At 40.9% G+C, this 19,519-nt stretch overlaps 2 protein-coding genes across 6 annotated transcripts; both read right to left on the minus strand.

Annotated features, from left to right (window-relative positions):
• Nucleotides 1–995: 995 nt before the first annotated feature.
• On the minus strand, nucleotides 996–7,708 carry LOC101738200 (fibroin heavy chain-like). Of its 4 annotated transcripts, none has more exons than XM_062672788.1 (4): nucleotides 7,093–7,207; nucleotides 6,401–6,440; nucleotides 4,480–4,578; nucleotides 996–4,218 (listed from the first exon to the last, which is right to left on the minus strand). In XM_062672788.1, exons 1-4 carry the CDS (start codon nucleotides 7,132–7,134, stop codon nucleotides 1,046–1,048), a joined length of 3,354 nt encoding a protein of 1,117 aa, XP_062528772.1. In that variant the 5' UTR covers nucleotides 7,135–7,207; the 3' UTR covers nucleotides 996–1,045. The 4 variants fall into 4 exon arrangements, with proteins under 4 accessions (XP_062528772.1, XP_062528771.1, XP_062528770.1 ...); XM_062672787.1 differs by having other exon boundaries at nucleotides 996–4,353; XM_062672786.1 differs by having other exon boundaries at nucleotides 996–4,419.
• A 3,462-nt stretch (nucleotides 7,709–11,170) lies between these two features.
• Nucleotides 11,171–15,881, minus strand: CPG16 (cuticular protein glycine-rich 16). 2 transcript variants are annotated; one of them, XM_062672288.1, is made up of 4 exons: nucleotides 15,556–15,881; nucleotides 13,698–14,388; nucleotides 13,314–13,419; nucleotides 11,171–11,855 (listed from the first exon to the last, which is right to left on the minus strand). In XM_062672288.1, the coding sequence occupies exons 3-4, from the start codon at nucleotides 13,372–13,374 to the stop codon at nucleotides 11,260–11,262; spliced, it is 657 nt and encodes a 218-aa protein (XP_062528272.1). In that variant the 5' UTR covers nucleotides 13,375–13,419; nucleotides 13,698–14,388; nucleotides 15,556–15,881; the 3' UTR covers nucleotides 11,171–11,259.
• Nucleotides 15,882–19,519: the final 3,638 nt, after the last annotated feature.

Consider the following 19,519-nt stretch of genomic DNA (forward strand, 5'->3'; position numbering starts at 1 on the left):
GTATTTGGTGTTTAATAGATAATGGTGTTCAAGTCAGGATGCAATGGGTCCCTTCGCATGTGGGGATCCGCGGCAACGAGGTGGCTGACGCTGCGGCCAGGTCGGCCTTAACCAATGGTGCGGAACTAAAGATCCAACCATGTCATTTTGATTACTTAGCACAGGTTCGCGAAAGTATATATAAATTGTGGAAAACAGCATTTTGTCAAACCTCAAGAGAGAAGGGTATCTTGTACGGTACTATAGTTAGGGAGCCATCTCGTGTGCCGTGGTTTTCCGCATGTAGGTTGAGTAAAAGAGAGCTGATCCTCTGTATGAGGATCCGTTCTGGACATGTTCCCCTGGGTGCATTTAGGTTTCTAATGCGCTTACAAGACAGTCCCAACTGTGCCACGTGCCACAATGTCAAGGAGGATCTCTACCACCGCCTAATGGAATGTGTCCAGAACGAACCGGAAAGAGCAGAACTGTTGCAAGATACGGGTCACTCTAGGTATGAATTGTTCTTTTTTTGCATAATATTTTTGTATCAGGTTTTAAATGTGATAGTGTTATGAGTTTTTAGTTTGTTCTTTCTTGAAAGATGTAAATTAAGCGATATAGTTATTTTAAGTGTTTTTCTTTAAGATTTATGTTTCACTGTATTTAAATATGTTTTTTTTTTGTTTTGTTTATATAATAGCCGACTTAACCTAAAAGGTGTATGGCTCTCATAAAGAATAAATTTTTTTTTTTTTATGACGTAGCAACGTAGAATGGGGAACCGCTGTCAAAACCCAGTTTCTTTTTAATTATCATAAGCTTTTTCGGGTATCACGGGTTAAACCTGTGGAAGCACGAAGCATCAACCTCCAGCGGGAAGCACCAACACACTCTACACTATTATAGAATATTGATGTATTTTTGAAGCATAAGGATTCTGTGACGTTCGGTTCGTCTTGAATAATTTCATACAAAGGTCAAAGGTTAGCTGATGGTCATGAAAAAAGAAGAAAGAAGAAGAAGAATTAGATATAATTAATTAATAATAATGTATATTCACTATTTACATTGTGTTGTAGATTATATTATTGTAGCCAGGGTAATTGCCGTGGCCAAAGTCTCGGTAACCATAGTTTCTATAGCCGTTAATGCCATATCTGTCGAATCCATAATCGTGGCGTCTGCCTAAGCCGCTAAAGGCACCAAATCCAAAGTCAGATAAACCAGCGCCTGCTCCACCTCCGACGCCTATTCCTAGACCTAGCTTAGCTCCATCATGACGGTAGCCGTCAGTGCTACCACGTCCGTATAATCCAGTACCAACATTGGCTCCACCTCCGAGTCCGAAATCGTGATAACCATGGCCGTAACCATGTCCGTGAGATTCGGCACTGACACCGAGTCCTAGCCCTGCGTCACCATGTCCGTATCCGTTACCATGGCCATGAGCTCCAACACCAACACCGAGTCCTAGGCCAGCGTCACCATTTCTGTATCCGTTACCATGGCCATAACTTCCAACACCAACACCGAGTCCTAGTCCAGCATTATTGTCTCCATTTCCATTACCATGTCCATGAATTCCAGCACTAACGCCTAGTCCTAGTCCCGCGTCATTGTCTCCATGTCCATGGCCATGTCCATGAATTCCGGCACCAATACCTAGTCCTAGTCCAGCGCCACCGTCTCCATTTCCATGTCCATGTCCATGAACTCCAACACCAGCACCAACTCCTAGCCCAGCGTCACCGTCTCCATTTCCATGCCCATGTCCATGAACTCCAATACCAGCACCAACTCCTAGTCCAGCGTCACCATCTCCATTTCCGTGTCCATGTCCATGAGCTCCAACACCAGCACCAACTCCTACTCCAGCATCACCGTCTCCATTTCCATGCCCATGTCCATGAACTCCAATACCAGCACCAACTCCTAGTCCAGCGTCATCGTCTCCATTTCCATGCCCATGTCCATGAACTCCAACACCAGCACCAACTCCTAGTCCAGTGTCACTGTCTCCATTTCCATGCCCATGTCCATGAACTCCAACACCAGCACCAACTCCTAGTCCAGTGTCACCGTCTCCATTTCCATGCCCATGTCCATGAACTCCAATAACAGCACCAACTCCTAGCCCAGCGTCACCGTCTCCATTTCCATGCCCATGTCCATGAACTCCAATACCAGCACCAACTCCTAGTCCAGCGTCATCGTCTCCATTTCCATGCCCATGTCCATGAACTCCAACACCAGCACCAACTCCTAGCTCAGCGTTACCGTCTCCATTTCCATGTTCATGTCCATGAATTCCGGCACCAATACCTAGTCCTAGTCCAGCGCCACCGTCTCCATTTCCATGTCCATGTCCATGAACTCCAACACCAGCACCAACTCCTAGCCCAGCGTCACCGTCTCCATTTCCATGCCCATGTCCATGAACTCCAATACCAGCACCAACTCCTAGTCCAGCGTCATCGTCTCCATTTCCATGCCCATGTCCATGAACTCCAACACCAGCACCAACTCCTAGCTCAGCGTTACCGTCTCCATTTCCATGTTCATGTCCATAAGCTCCAACACCAGCACCAACTCCTAGTCCAGCGTCACCATCTCCATTTCCGTGTCCATGTCCATGAGCTCCAACACCAGCACCAACTCCTACTCCAGCATCACCGTCTCCATTTCCATGCCCATGTCCATGAACTCCAATACCAGCACCAACTCCTAGTCCAGCGTCATCGTCTCCATTTCCATGCCCATGTCCATGAACTCCAACACCAGCACCAACTCCTAGTCCAGTGTCACTGTCTCCATTTCCATGCCCATGTCCATGAACTCCAACACCAGCACCAACTCCTAGTCCAGTGTCACCGTCTCCATTTCCATGCCCATGTCCATGAACTCCAATAACAGCACCAACTCCTAGTCCAGCGTCATCGTCTCCATTTCCATGCCCATGTCCATGAACTCCAACACCAGCACCAACTCCTAGCTCAGCGTTACCGTCTCCATTTCCATGTCTATGTCCATTAGCTCCAACACCAGCACCAACTCCTAGTCCAGCGTCACCGTCTCCATTTCCATGTCCATGTCCTTGAACTCCAATACCAGCACCAACTCCTAGTCCAGCGTCATCGTCTCCATTTCCATGCCCATGTCCATGAACTCCAACACCAGCACCAACTCCTAGTCCAGTGTCACCGTCTCCATTTCCATGCCCATGTCCATGAACTCCAAAACCAGCACCAACTCCTAGTCCAGTGTCACCGTCTCCATTTCCATGCCCATGTCCATGAACTCCGACACCAGCACCGACTCCTAGTCCAGCGTCTCCGTCTCCATTTCCATGCCCATGTCCATGAACTCCGACACCAGCACCGACTCCTAGTCCAGCGTCACCATCTCCATTTCCATGCCCATGTCCATGAACTCCGATACCAGCACCGACTCCTAGTCCAGCGTCACCGTCTCCATTTCCGTGTCCATGTCCATGAACTCCAACACCAGGACCAACTTCTAGTCCAGCGTTACCGTCTCCATTCCCATGTCCATGAATTCCAGCACCAACTCCTAGCTCAGCGTTACCGTCTCTATTTCCATGTCCATGTCCATAAGCTCCAACACCAGCACCAACTCCTAGTCCAGCGTCACCGTCTCTATTTCCATGTCCATGTCCATGAATTCCAGCACCAATACCTAGTCCTAGTCCAGCGTCACCGTCTCGATTTCCATATCCATGTCGTCCATGGATTCCAGCACCAACACCTAGTCCTAGTCCAGCGTCGCCGTTTGCGTTTCCATGTCCATGTCCATGAATTCCAGCACCAACACCTAGTCCCAGTCCAGCGTCACCGTCTCCATTTCCATGTCCATGTCCATGAATTCCAGCACCAGCATCTAGTCCTAGTCCAGCGTCACTATGTCCATTTCCATGTCCATGTCCATGAATTCCAGCACCAATACCTAGTCCTAGTCCAGCGTCACCGTCTCGATTTCCATATCCATGTCGTCCATGGATTCCAGCACCAACACCTAGTCCTAGTCCTAGTCCAGCGTCACCGTCTCCATTTCCATGTCCATGTCCATGAATTCTAGCACCAACACCTAGTCCCAGTCCAGCGTCACCGTCTCCATTTCCATGTCCATGTCCATGAATTCCAGCACCAGCATCTAGTCCTAGTCCAGCGTCACCATGTCCATTTCCATGTCCATGTCCATGAATTCCAGCACCAATACCTAGTCCTAGTCCAGCGTCACCGTCTCGATTTCCATATCCATGTCGTCCATGGATTCCAGCACCAACACCTAGTCCTAGTCCAGCGTCACCGTCTCCATTTCCATGTCCATGTCCATGAATTCCAGCACCAACACCTAGTCCCAGTCCAGCGTCACCGTCTCCATTTCCATGTCCATGTCCATGAATTCCAGCACCAACACCTAGTCCCAGTCCACCGTCATCGTCTCCATTTCCATGTCCATGAATTCCAGCACCAATACCTAGTCCTAGTCCAGCGTCGCCGTGCTTATGTCCGTGTCCACGTCCACCAAGACCAAGGCCAGCGCCGATATTTAAATCGAGTCCAAGATGAGGTAAGCCTGAAACACGCACATAAAATTTTGTGTTAGAGTTGCATTTATATGTGACGATTTAAAAATATTTGAAGGAAGCGCTTTGTAGGCCCATTTTCGGTACAAAAATTCTATGACGACTTTCTTATAAAAGTGTATAATTTCTTTTCATTCTATAAAGACCAAAGTAAATGGTATGCGAATAAAGTGGGGTACATGGTAATTTTGACAAGACTCCTAAATTTAAGATTCATTGGATTTTTTGTGTACATTACCTACAAAGTTTCCTTATGAAATTTTAACAAGATCATTGGTGACATACATAATTATATGATACTAATTGAAATATCAAGGACATTCTGACCCCAGAAATGGTAAGCGCTGACAAATTCTTAAATTTTGTGTAGCATCAGGGATCACTGATTGCATATTGTTATTATTAATAGCCAAACATGACTTTCTATTGTTCGCCGTGTATAGGAAAGCATTGGCATTACTTCTTTACAGTTGTATTGTTTTCATCTAAAAACTCTAGGTTAACGCTTATGTGCCACTCATTTTTTATTATCATCAATTGAACAACCCAAATCCCTTTGTGTTCTGAAATTAGTTCATAATGAATCCATGTTGTAAGCTATTGTTCTGTTGTGTATATATATAGCTTGATGTTTTTTTTTTTAATTGCCATGTACCAAACTTTAAAACAGAGCTAAAAAAGGATCTTTGCTATCTGCCAAGCGCGTGTTATGAGCTCCTTCGGACACATCATGTGGTCTCTCAGACATGAATTAGAGAAGCTCATAATTTTAGGTCGCATAGAGGGCAAGCGCGCCGTGGGCAGAACACCAGCCATATGGTCAAGTCTGGTTAGAAAAGCGGTTGGTGGTAGTCTATAATCACGGGGTCCATGCCACCCATGACCAAAGCCTATGGATGAAAGTCACATGTGGTCGCGATATTCAGCAGTGAAGGAAAAATGAAGAAGAGGTACCAATTTCTAAATGACCTCCAATCTCTTCGTAGGTGATGCGTCAATTTTATTCAACTAATCGCCTCACAGTGGCCACATTTTCCCCAGTGATCGTAGTAAGGGGAGCGAAAGATGATCTCTATTAAATTTAACGTACCAACGCTTTACGGGGCTCAAACGAGGTGCTTCACTTTCAAAAGCATTTCAAGAATGAGCAATGTAATCTTATGGAGATATTAAAATCGTAAAAATCATCACACTAGTGCATCACGAGAATTTTTGCTACGAACGACGAAGTGATACAAATGACAGTTAATTTCCTGTTAATGATTTAATGAGTTCGCGTGTCAAAATGATGTAAGAGAAATTTTGAACACAGTTGTATTATACTATAATGCATACTCAATCCCGGAGAGACTAACAGTTAATGTAATGAATGTATTATTAGGAACGTATACTTATTGGAGCCTAATTAAATAAAGGACAGAACACCTACTATTTTTTTTTTTTTTATAGCTTAGATGTGTGGACGAGCTCACAGCACTTAACACACAGTTAAGTGGTTACTGGAGCCCATAGACATCCGCAACGTAAATGCGCCACCCACCTTGAGATATAAGTTCTAAGGTCTCAAGTATAGTTACAACGGCTGCCCCACCCTTCAAACCGAAACGCATTACTGCTTCACGGCAGATATAGGCAGGGTGGTGGTACCCGCGGACTCACAAGAGGTCCTACCACCAGTAATTATATAAATATAGATAATATGTTTTCAGTAAATCTGGTGGCCCCACTTTCGTCATATGTGGTAAACACAAATAATATGCTATTGTTAATAAATAAAATTTTAAAACCATATATAAAAGAAACTATACCAACCTTGTACTGCTATGGCTACTGCCAATATTAGGCAAGCAATCTGGAAAAATATTTAAGATCATGTTAACAGGTTCAAGAACGTTGTGAAAATTGGTGAATCTTGCAATTAATATGGTACTTTTATTAATTTAACTAACTCTCACGCTTATCATAATAAAATTAATGAATGATAATACTACTTTCATCATCGTTTTCGTGTTCACGGATTACGGTAAAATAATGATGAGGAATGGGAGAGTGATTCGTAAAAGTTTTTTTGGTTATTACTACGACTCGCGAAAACCGAAGAAAATTCTAAAACATTAATAATTTAGGAACACGTTGGAATTGAGGACAATAGTCATGTTGTAGTTCGTACCACCTCGGGAAACCGCTTCGCTGGTGGTAGCGTGGTGATAGTCGGCGCGGATGTGGTGGTGTGTTATCCGCTTAATTCTGCCGCGAAAAAGTCACGCGTGTTGGTTTGAGATGCGGAAGAGCCGTTTTACAATATAAGATGGCTAAGTTCACAATTATTTCAATGAAATTGGAATACGTTTGTGTTTTTTTTTAAATTGAAACACTTGGCCTTTTCATGGCGGAAACGGGTACAATCATGAGACTAGGTACGGTGGGATCACACGTCCTATCGTATATGATTCTCATTTTAATAACACACACCGTAAATTACTGAATACTCAAAATCAACTTACTTTGAAAGCCATTGTAAATGTAACTAATAAAGACATGTTCATCAATGTTTTATATTGCTGTTTTTATCTAAATGTTTCATCATATTTTGGCCTTCCCGTTCAACTATGAGATCAGTTCGCATTTTCGTTATAAAATATTGATAAGAAACATTTCTGAAATAGTGACAATTATCGCTACAAAATAAAATTATCTTTTAAATAGTGACGCAACTAAAATCTTATTGAAAATCGAGATGTTAGAGCTTCTGGTAACCTGTGCCTAGAATAAATTCGACCGTAAAGGATTCAGTATCGGCGCTCCGTACTGGAGGCGTGGTTTAGCCTCTTGATGAATCCGTTGCCTCATATTCTGAGCGTCGAGGTCGGTCTTCGCAGATCAGGTGAGCCGTGCTCGAGGGTATTTAATTTTCCAGCTGACGCAGGTGTTAATTGGTCCCGATCGTTTCAGCTGGTAGGATTGAACAACTGTCCCGAACTTCATACTCAAATCCATGACTGCATACACGGTTTTGAATACACATTAAATAAGCGTCTCCATCAGCGCGTACTGTTCGCGTAGACGAATAGTTGGTAACATTAAATTGCGCGATGGACTGCCTCCTATAATAGATCCGATGACACAGTCTCTGTAGGCTGCGGCACATGGCATCGTTATCTTTATAGACATTTAAACTTGAACTTCTGATCAAAGTTTACTTGATAACTTTTTACGTGTTTAATTTTATCCATTATTTTTATAATGTCGATAGAGAATAATATTATTTATCAGTAGTTCTTACACGTGTTGGTCTATTATATTTTAGATTATGATTAAATTTAATAAATTTCGATTATCAGGCATTAACTTACTTTGGTATTAGCCTTTTGTGATTTTCACTTATCCCTAAAATTAGTTTCAAATCCTTGGAACTAAATTCAAAGATGATGATAACTACCGTCTTAGTTGAGTTTTTTCGGATAAGGAAATTAAAGGTCGTGTTTCGTGTTTATTTTTAAACTTACCCCTTTGTACAATCGACGCTGGCGACAAAGTAATATAAATACTATGATGATTGGTGCTGATTCTAGTGTGACCTGAACGGGTGGGTACTATTATACTGCTTATGTCTAGGCCTCTGTCGTAATGTACCCAAGTGTTCCATATAGGTAAAGCACTTAGAGAATTGAATAGCAGTAAGATTGGGTAGCAGTACTAGCTAGAGTCTCCGACAATAGCTCTTTAGTTCGATAGAAGCGTTCATGCTGTGATAACCACGGTTTTCGGTGCCAGGAAAAATATCCTTGCCCATGGTGAACAATGAACTCCTATTGAATAATACTTCTACCTTGTCGGACACTCTTGGCAGAGTAGTCATGGCTGTCAATGGATAGGGTTGCGTCTTGTCGTCGCCACTGGCTTCCAAGTAGGGTTGCCAACCCCAGAATAGAGCAAAACTGTAGTTATGCTTCAAAAAACTCTAAATATCAAATTGAAAACAGTAAATCAACAAGTAATAATAATTATTATATTATAATATATTGTGTATTAAATGTATGTGTATATGTATGTGTACATATATGTATATTATGTATTTCACTGGATTGGTACACCGCGCGTAGTTCGTTTCCAAATGATTCTTGTCCACCCGATTGTTGTCTGGAAGAGATCGCTCTTAGCGATAAGACCGACAATTGTACTTTTTTGTGTTTTTAATGTATCGCACTGTTTATTTGTTTTTTGGTGTACAATAAAGAGTACTCTCTCTCTCTCTCTCTCTCTCTAAATCTACACCCTTATCTTTATATTATATTTTGTATAATTTAATGATAGTATCTAATAAATAGAATACATTGTAGGGAGGGCATTAAAAACAATTCCCGAGTAAGTAAAAGAACCATCGATATATCGATGAAAAGAACCAATAGCAGAATGTCGGTAAAACAGCATCGATCGAAATGACCACTAACGCCATCTATTAACTCACCTAACCATTACCTCCGGTTCGATGGTAGTATTCGATAGTAGTATTAATTGGTTTTACTGAAGCTGACTTAGTGTCCGGACGAATAAAATAGATGGCGCTATCATCTTACATAAAAAACTGTAGATTTCTGTAAAAACTAAGAGAATTTCCGAAAAACTGTAGATTTACAGTTAAAGCTGTAGGGTTGGTAGCAGTGCTTCCAAGGCAACCGCACGTCTGGCGATGTTCGTCCATTAGAGGCGGCTGTTAGCATTGCGAGCATTATCATGACGATATGAACTCCGGTAATTTTCTAAAGTGAATGAATGAAAAGGTAATCCTAAATTTGCCTGAAAAGTCACTCGTGGTTATGGACAAAGCCTCATACCACTGCACACAGACAAACAAAGCGCAAACATTGGCACATTAAAAAGTGAAATACAATTGTGATTGCATAAAAAAATATATCTTTTTTTTCTTATTGCTTAGGTGGGCGAACGAGCTCACAGCCCCCCTGGTGTTAAGTGGTTACTGGAGCCCATAGACATCTACAACGTAAATGCATCACCCACCTTGAGATATATGAGTTCTAAAATCTCAGTATAGTTACAACTGCTGCCCTACCCTTCAGACGGAAACGCATTACTGCTTCACGGCAGAAATAGGCGGGGCGGTGGTACCTACCCGCGCGGACTCACAAGAGGTCCTTCCTACCACCAGTAAAAAGTTCATTTTGAACTGACCTGGACGAAAGCCGTATTGTTTGATCTAATTAAACAAAATAAAGGACAGCCAACTTATGCAGTAGATGAACTTTTAAAAAGCTACAGCCAGGAAATTCTGAGACTACCACCATGTCACTGCGATCTTAATCCAATTGAAAAAATATGGAGTCTTGTACAAAGACGCATGGATGAGAAAAATTTTGACCAGGACCCGAAAAAAAAACTTATTTAAAACAATTTAATTGTAAAATTTTATTGACGGGAGACGCGCGAATACATGCGCGACTCCAGAAGATAGGTTTGTTCAGTGCAAACATGCGGAACATTTAGAGGATGAATATTTTAGGAATGACGGGTTAATGGATGAAAAAATGGACCGGATTATTATATCAAAAGCAAGCGACAGTGAAACAGAGTCGGATGACGAAAGTAATATGAATGACTATGATTCAGGCAGTGACTGTTGTATGTCTGGAATAAAACCAATGGGTGTTAAAATATAAATAAAATTATATTTTATTCTTCTTTTTTATTCTGTATTTTCTTTTTTTTATGAATACATAAAATAGCGAATTGTTCAATTTTATTTACCACCTGCCACTAGGACTCCGTCTTCTAACTAGGGGATTTTTGGAGAATTCTATAGGAAGCGCTGGCAATATTTTGTCGCATGACTGCAGCACCGCGTCGGCGGGACTTCTTTCGTGAGACGAACTTTACAATAATTAATCCGATCCCGCCATATTGTATCAGCTTAATAAAATATGGACCGCCAAGAGAACAAACAAATCTGTCCTCGAGCAACTTCGTATAGAAACGAGACTGGCGACGATTTGTTACCAGAAGGTTCTTGGTTACTTTGGTCACATTGCTCGGCGGCCACCAGTTAACCTTGAAAGATTGAGTGTGGTGGGCAAGGTAGAAGGGAAAAGACCCGCCAGCCGGCCACCCAACCGCTGGTTGGTTTAGATAACTGCACTCACTGGACTCTCTGTTGCGAACGCCCTGAGAGAAGCCGAAAATCGAAGCAAATGGAAGCTAATGGTACAAAGAGCCACGAAGGGCTTTTAGGGACACGGACCTTCAGTAATGAAGTATTCGACTAAGAAGAAGAAATATCTATGAGTTATTTATTTACTGAGTTAGTGTACGAACATTCGACAGAGATTTGTTAGTTTGCTTTGTTAATTGATGTAACTACAAAAATATTACAGCAATTCGTTTTAACTATGACAATAAATTGTATTGCCGCCATTCAAGCAAAATATTTCTAAATAAAATAACCAATCGTAACATAGTAATAATAATATGTGTATCTGACAATAGACGGCGGATGGATTCTCCCCTTGGAAAACTCAAAATTATCGTGGTTACAGGATATGGTCGTAGATCAATAATGTATACACATAATACATTTTAAAATTAAATTTATTATACAACATTGTTTATACAACACGTGAGCTCTAAGCTGTTAAACAAATTGTGTTGACATGCCTAGATCAGTGTCTGAGGCCATTTGCGATATTTGAGGTGAGGGCACCACCAATGGCAGTGCCGATACCACCCAATGAAGTGGCAATGCCTTCAAGGCCCTTTTCGATTTTATCTTCGTCTATACCATGGTCTGCTAAACTGGAAATATCCTTTACGTGTCCGGCATTGTCTTTGCCAAAACTGTCGAGCGCGGAGTCACCAAAGCTACCGAATCCGGAGTCGTGGTGTCCAAATCCGGAGTCATGGTGTCCAAATCCGGAATCATGGTGTCCAAATCCGGAGTCATGGTGTCCAAATCCGGAGTCATGCCCGAAGCTACCGAATCCAGAGTCGTGGTGTCCAAATCCAGAATCGTGTCCGAAGCTTCCGAATCCGGAGTCACGTCCAAAGCCACCGAACCCAGAGTCACGACCGAAACTATCGAATCCAGGGTTGCGATTTCCAAAGCCGCCAAATCCGGAATCATGACCAAAACTGCCGAAGCCGCTATGACCAAAACCAGAATTGTCGTATCCTCCAAAACCAAAGCCTTTTTTTAGAGTTCCTGCTACAGCTTCGACTTCACCGCTTCCATCAACATCGCTACTGCCATGAGGGAAGGCTGAAACATACGTGCGTACATAATATAATATAACATTTTTATGCGTGCTGGACTTAAGCGTCACTAGCTTTATAATATAATTCGTTTTAACTTCAGGAACCCGAACGAAAATTCAACTTTTAGAATATAAAAAAAAAACTTCAGAGGTGTCAAGGGACACTCGGATGGAACGAAGTTCCTTTCGATTAATTAGTGAAGGAATTGTAATTTTTTTTTTAAGTTATAATAATAAATTACGGCATTATGAAGAAGAAAAAAACAATACTATGAACTAAATTACTATTGTTGAAACGCTATCTCGAGAAACTGTACTCATTACGCGGACCAATCGGATACGAACAATGTCACGCGATAAGCGCCTACACGTTGATTGGTCAGAATGACGGATCTAAAAAGTGTCGTGACAACTTTTCGTAAGATTTTTTTCCGTCTAGCCCCCTTTCACAACGCGCGATAAGGAACTTCGTTCCAATAAAATTTCCCACAAATTATACATATTGCATTATGACGTTTAGTGGTTAATAAAGAAGAAAGGGATATGAACAAACAAATTAAAAGTTATCATTTATAATTTTTAGCAAGTGAAAGTCTACGGGATATGCCTACTTTGGAGAAGGCGCACATTGTGTTTGTGGCTTAAATATCAGTCTATTTATGTCGTCATCCGTTCCCTCGGCTTCAAGGATGCTGAAGCCATCAAGTACAGGTGAAACTCTCTTCTATAATACGGTTTTTACAGCACGCTTCCGTTAACACGAAAAGAAATATTCCCTAAAACCTTCTTATAACACGGTAATCTAATCTCCAATCCAGAGACGTAATCTCGAAGCCTCAATTGCGTCCGAGTAGCCAACTCCAACTCTTAAAACCGGAGAATATTTTGGTTGTTCGTGCAGCTTATCGGTAGGATGGTGGTACCGGTTTAGTTAAAACAAAGTATTTGAGTACAGTTAACCCTCCACGGGCTTTTATAAAACAGTTCCACTATAACGCGGAAGGGAAAATTCCCCAAAACCCTTCTTATAGCACGGTACTTCTACAACACGATAACGGGATTTTTGTTCATAATTATTTAGAAAATTGAGTTATGCTCTATGATCACTCAATATAATATGAGAATAATCGAAATTTTACTGTTATTTTTTTTATGGATAATCGGTAAAAAAACAGGCATAGTTGCGATGCTTATTTCAGAAAAATTACGCTCTTTTTTATACTGAATTCTCTTCTCATATACCACGCTTAGCACAACACGGGACTTTATAGGAACATATCTAGCCTGTAATACAATTTTTACTTCATGCGTCAAGGTCGGTATCTGAATTCACCAGGTAAACAGTGAGCTAACTCACGCCTTTTGTGTCATAAAAATAATGATCTTGAGAACACGAGGGCACAAAGATCGTCCGTTTTTGGTGGTGCTAAAATAAATAAATGAAAAAAATACTTAATACCAACCTTGTGCTACTGCAAGTACAGCCAAAATAGAGCAAGTAATCTGAAAAGATAAATTATACATGTTATGAAGTTATCGACAGTTGACTGAGTTGATTATATGAGTCGTCTATTATCAAAGGTGGTAATCTGTGCATTTGGACAAAAAAATGTTATTGATATGTCAATACAGATTGATTTGAATATAATCGTCTCCTTCAAAGAATACGGTTCAAAACCTGCATTAAATAAAGGTTAATACTTAACCTGTTATTTATCTAAGATGTCGTTCAGAAGAGTTTTGTGACTGCCAATGGAATACAAAGTCAATAATTCGTTTTTCTGATTTACCAATAATTGTCCAAAAGTCACATTGCCGGCTTTGATAATAGTCGACTCATATAAAACTGAAGAGGAATGTTATATATAAAGTTTAATTATCGCGGGATATTGACATTTAATTTAAATATGTATAAACGATCACTAATTTTATTTATCATCGGCTAGGTAAGGTTAGAATGTGGCTGTGTTATGGGCTTTGAGGTAGTGTTGTCTGTGATTTCGATAACCACTTTAAAATTAATAATGACGGTAAGAATCGGTAATAAAGGATATCATTTGGTCCCAAACTAGGATTACCTCTATATATAAACTAGAGACTGAAATACATACTCATGTTCTTTTTTTTTTTTATTGCCTTTGTAGGCAGACGGGCATACGGCCCACCTGATGGTGAGTGGTTACCGTTGCCCATGGACTTCAGCAATGCCAGGGGGGCAATGCTCTAGGGGCAGAGCCAAGCCGCTGCCTACCGCTTAATACTCTCCACAAGCCTCGTTTGAAGAAGGACATGTCATAGCGCTCGGGAAACACATGTGTAATGTACATAAGTTTTAAATATACATATATGTATATTACGCAATGAGAGCCAATTTGTCACACTAGAATTTTTGCTCAATGTCCGACTCGAAACCAAAATATTCGACCTGACAGCTAGGCTGCCAGCTACTGTACCGTCGAGTCAGATAACTATGATCATCATTTCGAAAATTTGCCTTGAAAACAGTTTCCAGAGTGGACCATTTTGAGGGATGACCGACTATTTGGGTTAACACGTTGACTGCCATGTAGGTCACCGGTGCCCTACACGGCGCCCTGAAGTAATTATGTCGTTTTCTGTTACTAAGAGCCTGGATAGAAATAGGTTCATTCTTTAGGAGGAGGAATCTCACACCCCCGATTACTCTCTTTAGTCAATCCATACCCTGGGCCAGGAAGGTCAAGTACCTGGGCGTTACCCTGGATGCATCGATGACATTCCGCCCGCATATAAAATCAGTCCGTGACCGTGCCGCGTTTATTCTCGGTAGACTCTACCCCATGATTTGTAAGCGGAGTAAAATGTCCCTTCGGAACAAGGTGACACTTTACAAAACTTGCATAAGGCCCGTCATGACTTACGCGAGTGTGGTGTTCGCTCACGCGGCCCGCACACACATAGACACCCTTCAATCTCTACAATCCCGCTTTTGCAGGTTAGCCGTCGGAGCTCCGTGGTTCGTGAGGAACGTTGACCTACACGACGACCTGGGCCTCGAATCTATACAGAAATACATGAAGTCAGCGTCGGAACGGTATTTCGATAAGGCTATGCGTCATGATAATCGCCTTATCGTAGCCGCCGCTGACTACTCCCCGAATCCTGATCATGCAGGAGCCAGTCACCGTCGACGCCCTAGACACGTCCTTACGGATCCATCAGATCCAATAACCTTCGCACTAGACGCCTTCAGCTCTAGGAGCAGGCTTAGGGACCTCGGTAACCGTACTCGTCGAACTCGACAAAGAGTTCGCCGTGCAACCTAACCCATGAATCAGCTCGCTGAGTTTCTCGCCGGATCTTCTCAGCGGGTCGCGATTCCGATCCGGTAGTAGATTCATTCGCGAAGCAGCTGCTCTTGAGCTGTTAGGTCTCCTTCGGAGGCGCTCGGGTAGCTGTTAGCAAATCCCACCCCTCCTGGCTGAGCCTTTGCTCGCCCACCTGTCCTGGTGAAACTGGAAAGGCCTCCGGGCCACCAGTAATCCTTCAATCATAAAAAAAAAAAAAAAAAAAAAAAAAAAAAAAAGGTTCATTCTATTCGTTGGATTCGTCTTTCCCAGAGTCTACTAGATATTCCGGCGTCTTAGTAAGAAGATCGAAGACAGAAATCGACATAATTACTTCAGGGCGCCGCGTAGGGCACCGGTGACCTACATGGCAGTCAACGTGTTAAGCGACATTTTTACAGCTTTACAGGAGAGTCATTTAAAGTTTAACATTTTTGAAAAAAAAATATCATAACTTAAAAACTTCTACGGCTGTTTCAATGGGGTAAACAATTACATCGAAAATAATTACATCAAATTGTTGATGCTAATAAAGAGCCTTTCACTCCTCCATATTAATGAAACTGTAGGGTATCAGATCTTGTGGTCCGCAAATAAATATCATAATAAAACTTAATAAATAACAACAGTAATTTTTAGTTTTTAATCAAAACATAGATTTGGAAAAAAAGACTTACTTTCAGTGCCATCTTGGAAGCGTCAACTGATGAAAGAATGTTCACTGAAGCTTTATATAGTACTCTTTATCTGGATGTTATGAGTATTTGACCTCTGCGCTTAAACATGATTAGGAACAAATATGACGATCGACTTTAGATTTTTTGTGACAGAAACTACAATTATTTCCATAGATTTAACAGGCATGCGATTTGCACACGATTTTGAAGTCGGCGTGGCCTAAGGATAAGACGTCCGTTGCATTCGTGTTGAGCGATGCACCGGTGTTCGAATCTCAGGCGGGTACCAATTTTTCTAATGAAATACGTACTCAACAAAAGTTCACGATTGACTTCCACGGTGAAGGAATAATACCGTGTAATAAAAATCAAACCCGCAAAATTATAATTTGTGTAATTACTGGTGGTAGGACCTGTTGAGAGTCCGCGCGGATAGGTACCACCACTCTGCCTATTTCTGCCGTGAAGCAGTAATGCGTTTCGGTTTCAAGGGTGGGGCAGCCGTTGTGACTATACTGAGATCTTAGAATTTCAAGGTGGGTGGCGCATTTATTTTGTAGATGTCTATGGGCTCCAGTAACCACTTAGCACCAGGTGGGCTGTGAGCTCGTCCACCCATCTAAGCAATAAAAAAAAAATGTGTGCGTGTACTAGTGTACACACGTAAGAAGTGAAACTTGTTTATGGCCTTATTTTTCGAAAAATGATCTACATGCAACTTTCTAGAAATTGGTTAAATAAAGTTAAATTAGATAAAGTTTAAACAAAAGGATTTTATTATCATAGACATGAATACAAAAAAGTTAAATTAGATAAAGTTTAAACAAAAGGATTTTATTATCATAGACATGAATACAAAACAGATGGCGCGTAACGGAAAAAAGTGACGCGTAACCGAAAAATGTGACGGTAAATTTTTTTCCAACGCCGATAAGGAAGTTTCACTTCAAAAAAAGCGCAATTGTAGTTTTTTTTCATTTATTTAAATGCTTATGCCAAATCTTATAATTTTTATCTTTGAAATATTTTAATTTGAATTGAAAAGTTCATTACTATTGCTTCAGATTTTCTGTGTGCTATTCACCTATTTATTGTCCAAGTGAAGCCGGAGTGTTCATTCAACTGCATTATCTTCCCAGTCCACTCTTTGAGACGTCGATGAGATCTTGGGTCTGCCCAAATTAACACAAGCCTACGAAAACTTAATTTAGATCATTGTCAAGAACAAGATACCATCAAAGTCTAGTTCAACCATCGTTAAACGACCGAAGCTGTCGCCGTTAGGCCGTTACGGGTGTAAGATCAAAGCCATAAAGCCGACAACAGCACATGTCTCTGACATACGACACCATTACAGGCGGTACCGTCAGCATAAAACAGGGATATATTTTTAATATGGAAATATATTTTTTAAGGTAACTTGTCTTTTTTTTATTGCTTAGATGGGTGGACGAGCTCACATCCCACCTGGTGTTAAGTGGTTACTGGAGCCCATAGACATCTACAACGTAAATGCGCCACCCAACTTGAGATTCTAAGATCTCAGTATAGTTACAACGGCTGCCCCACCCTTCAAACCGAAACGCATTACTGCTTCACGGCAGAAATAGGCAGAGTGGTGGTACCTACCCGCGCGGACTCTCAAGAGGTCCTACCACCAGTAATTACGCAATTAATAATTTTGCGGGCTTGATTTTTATTACACGGTATTATTCCTTCACCGTGGAAATCAATCGTGAACTTTTGTTGAGTACATACTCCATTAGGAAAATTGGTACCCGCCTGCGGGATTCGAACACCGGTGCATCGCTACATACGAATTCACCGGACGTCTTATCCTTTAGGCCACGACGACTTCTTCTATTTGTATGTACTCTGAACTAAAATAGATATCGTGTAAACAAATCGTTCCCGTGACGGTAATAAAACACTATTCTGATGTTAACGAAAGCCAATATCAACTTATTAACAATTAACAAAAGAATAAAACTTCAATATTCGGTTTTTGAAACTAAGTTTTGAAAATCATCAAAAAACATAAATTTCATGTATCGACCCAGTATTTAATCTATTTAAAACGTTAAATTGGCAAAAGCTGGTTTTATTATATAATCGGTATCTGTATTGTCATGTGTGTAAGTCTTTTTTGGAGTAGATGGGTACCGCAAATTTTTTTGCCCTTTTTACGTAAATTACGCGGACGGACGAGTATGAAATTTCCCACACTTATAGAGAATACAGAGAATGAGCGCAGAATGCTAATTATTTGAGAAAAAATACATTAAATCGATAAATAAAACATTACACACACTACAACGTATTTAACACGCTCACAGACGCATGCATACTATTTGTTTATTGTCAAAATTGTGAATAGAGTAATAATGTTTATCTTTATTAATATTTGTCTAAAGTGTAGTCTTGGCGAAATCTGTGATTATAGAAGTGTCTTTGACATTAGAATCATAATAGTTTATAAACTTAGAATTTCAATTAATTATAGTTGAATATCGATTACCAGGGGACCACTTTTTTTAAAATTCCCTATTAGGCAGACGAGCATACAGCCCACCTGATGGTGAGTGGTTACTGTCGCCCATGGACTTCAGCAATGCCAGGGGCAGAGCCAAGCCGCTGCCTATCGAAACCACTAGTTTATTTAAATCGCCGTTCTTTCCAAACTGACGCCAGTTTTGAAGCATCCCCGACATTCATTCGCAGTACCTTGATAGTAAGATTTGTAGCTAATCTAGCCTCTAATTCGCGTATTGAGTAGGTACAAGTGGCAGATAAAATCGAGAGCGTAAATGAAACATGTGAATTTATATTAAAACGAAATCACAAGTGAGCTAATTTTATTCATATGTCATTGAACTTTCGACTTTGAAGGAAGAGGCTTCGAATTGAGCAGTAGTATCCGCAGTAGTTTTTACTGGTGGCAGGACCTCTTGTGAGTCCGCACGGACAAATAACACCACTCCGCCTATTTCTGCCGTGAAGCAGTAATGCGTTTCGGTTTGAAGGGTGGGGCAGCCGTTGTAATTATACTGAGATCTTAGAACTTATATTTTAAGGTGGGTGGCGCATTTACGTTGTAGATGTCTATGGGCTCCAGTAACAACTTAACATCAGGTGGGCTGTGAGCTCGTCCATCCATCTAAGCAATAAAAAAACATTATCTATGGTCTGCATTAGTCACTGAACAGAAGAAAGGGTATGGTTTACCAAAATCGATTTTGATAAATTTAGAGTTTCTTTAAAAATAGCGAGCTGTCATAAATTATATTATCGGACATTTACCTCTTAGGCACAGGATTCCTAGTCCATCGTAAGACCCAAAAAATATTCCATAATAATTTTCATCGCTCAACGCTAATTCGCTTGTACGATGTGCGTGTTGTGACTCTATAAATTTTAGACAAAGAGCTAGACTTATAATTGAGATCACGAGAGTCATACCAGTCTAATTACTGTGTCGTAATGTTGTAAGTTAATGTCGTAAAAATAGCTTTTAAAATCGATATAAGTTATAACTTTTTGCTATGATAATAATGTAAAAATTGTGATCGGAAAATAAAACTATATTTTTTTTCATTTTTCATGCATATTTTTCTTGAAACAGACGCTGGCGTCCCTGAAGTTGCAGGAAGTCACATACCTTTTGGA

Source organism: Bombyx mori, chromosome 15 (assembly GCF_030269925.1).
Source record: "Bombyx mori chromosome 15, ASM3026992v2".
NCBI lineage: Eukaryota > Metazoa > Arthropoda > Insecta > Lepidoptera > Bombycidae > Bombyx > Bombyx mori.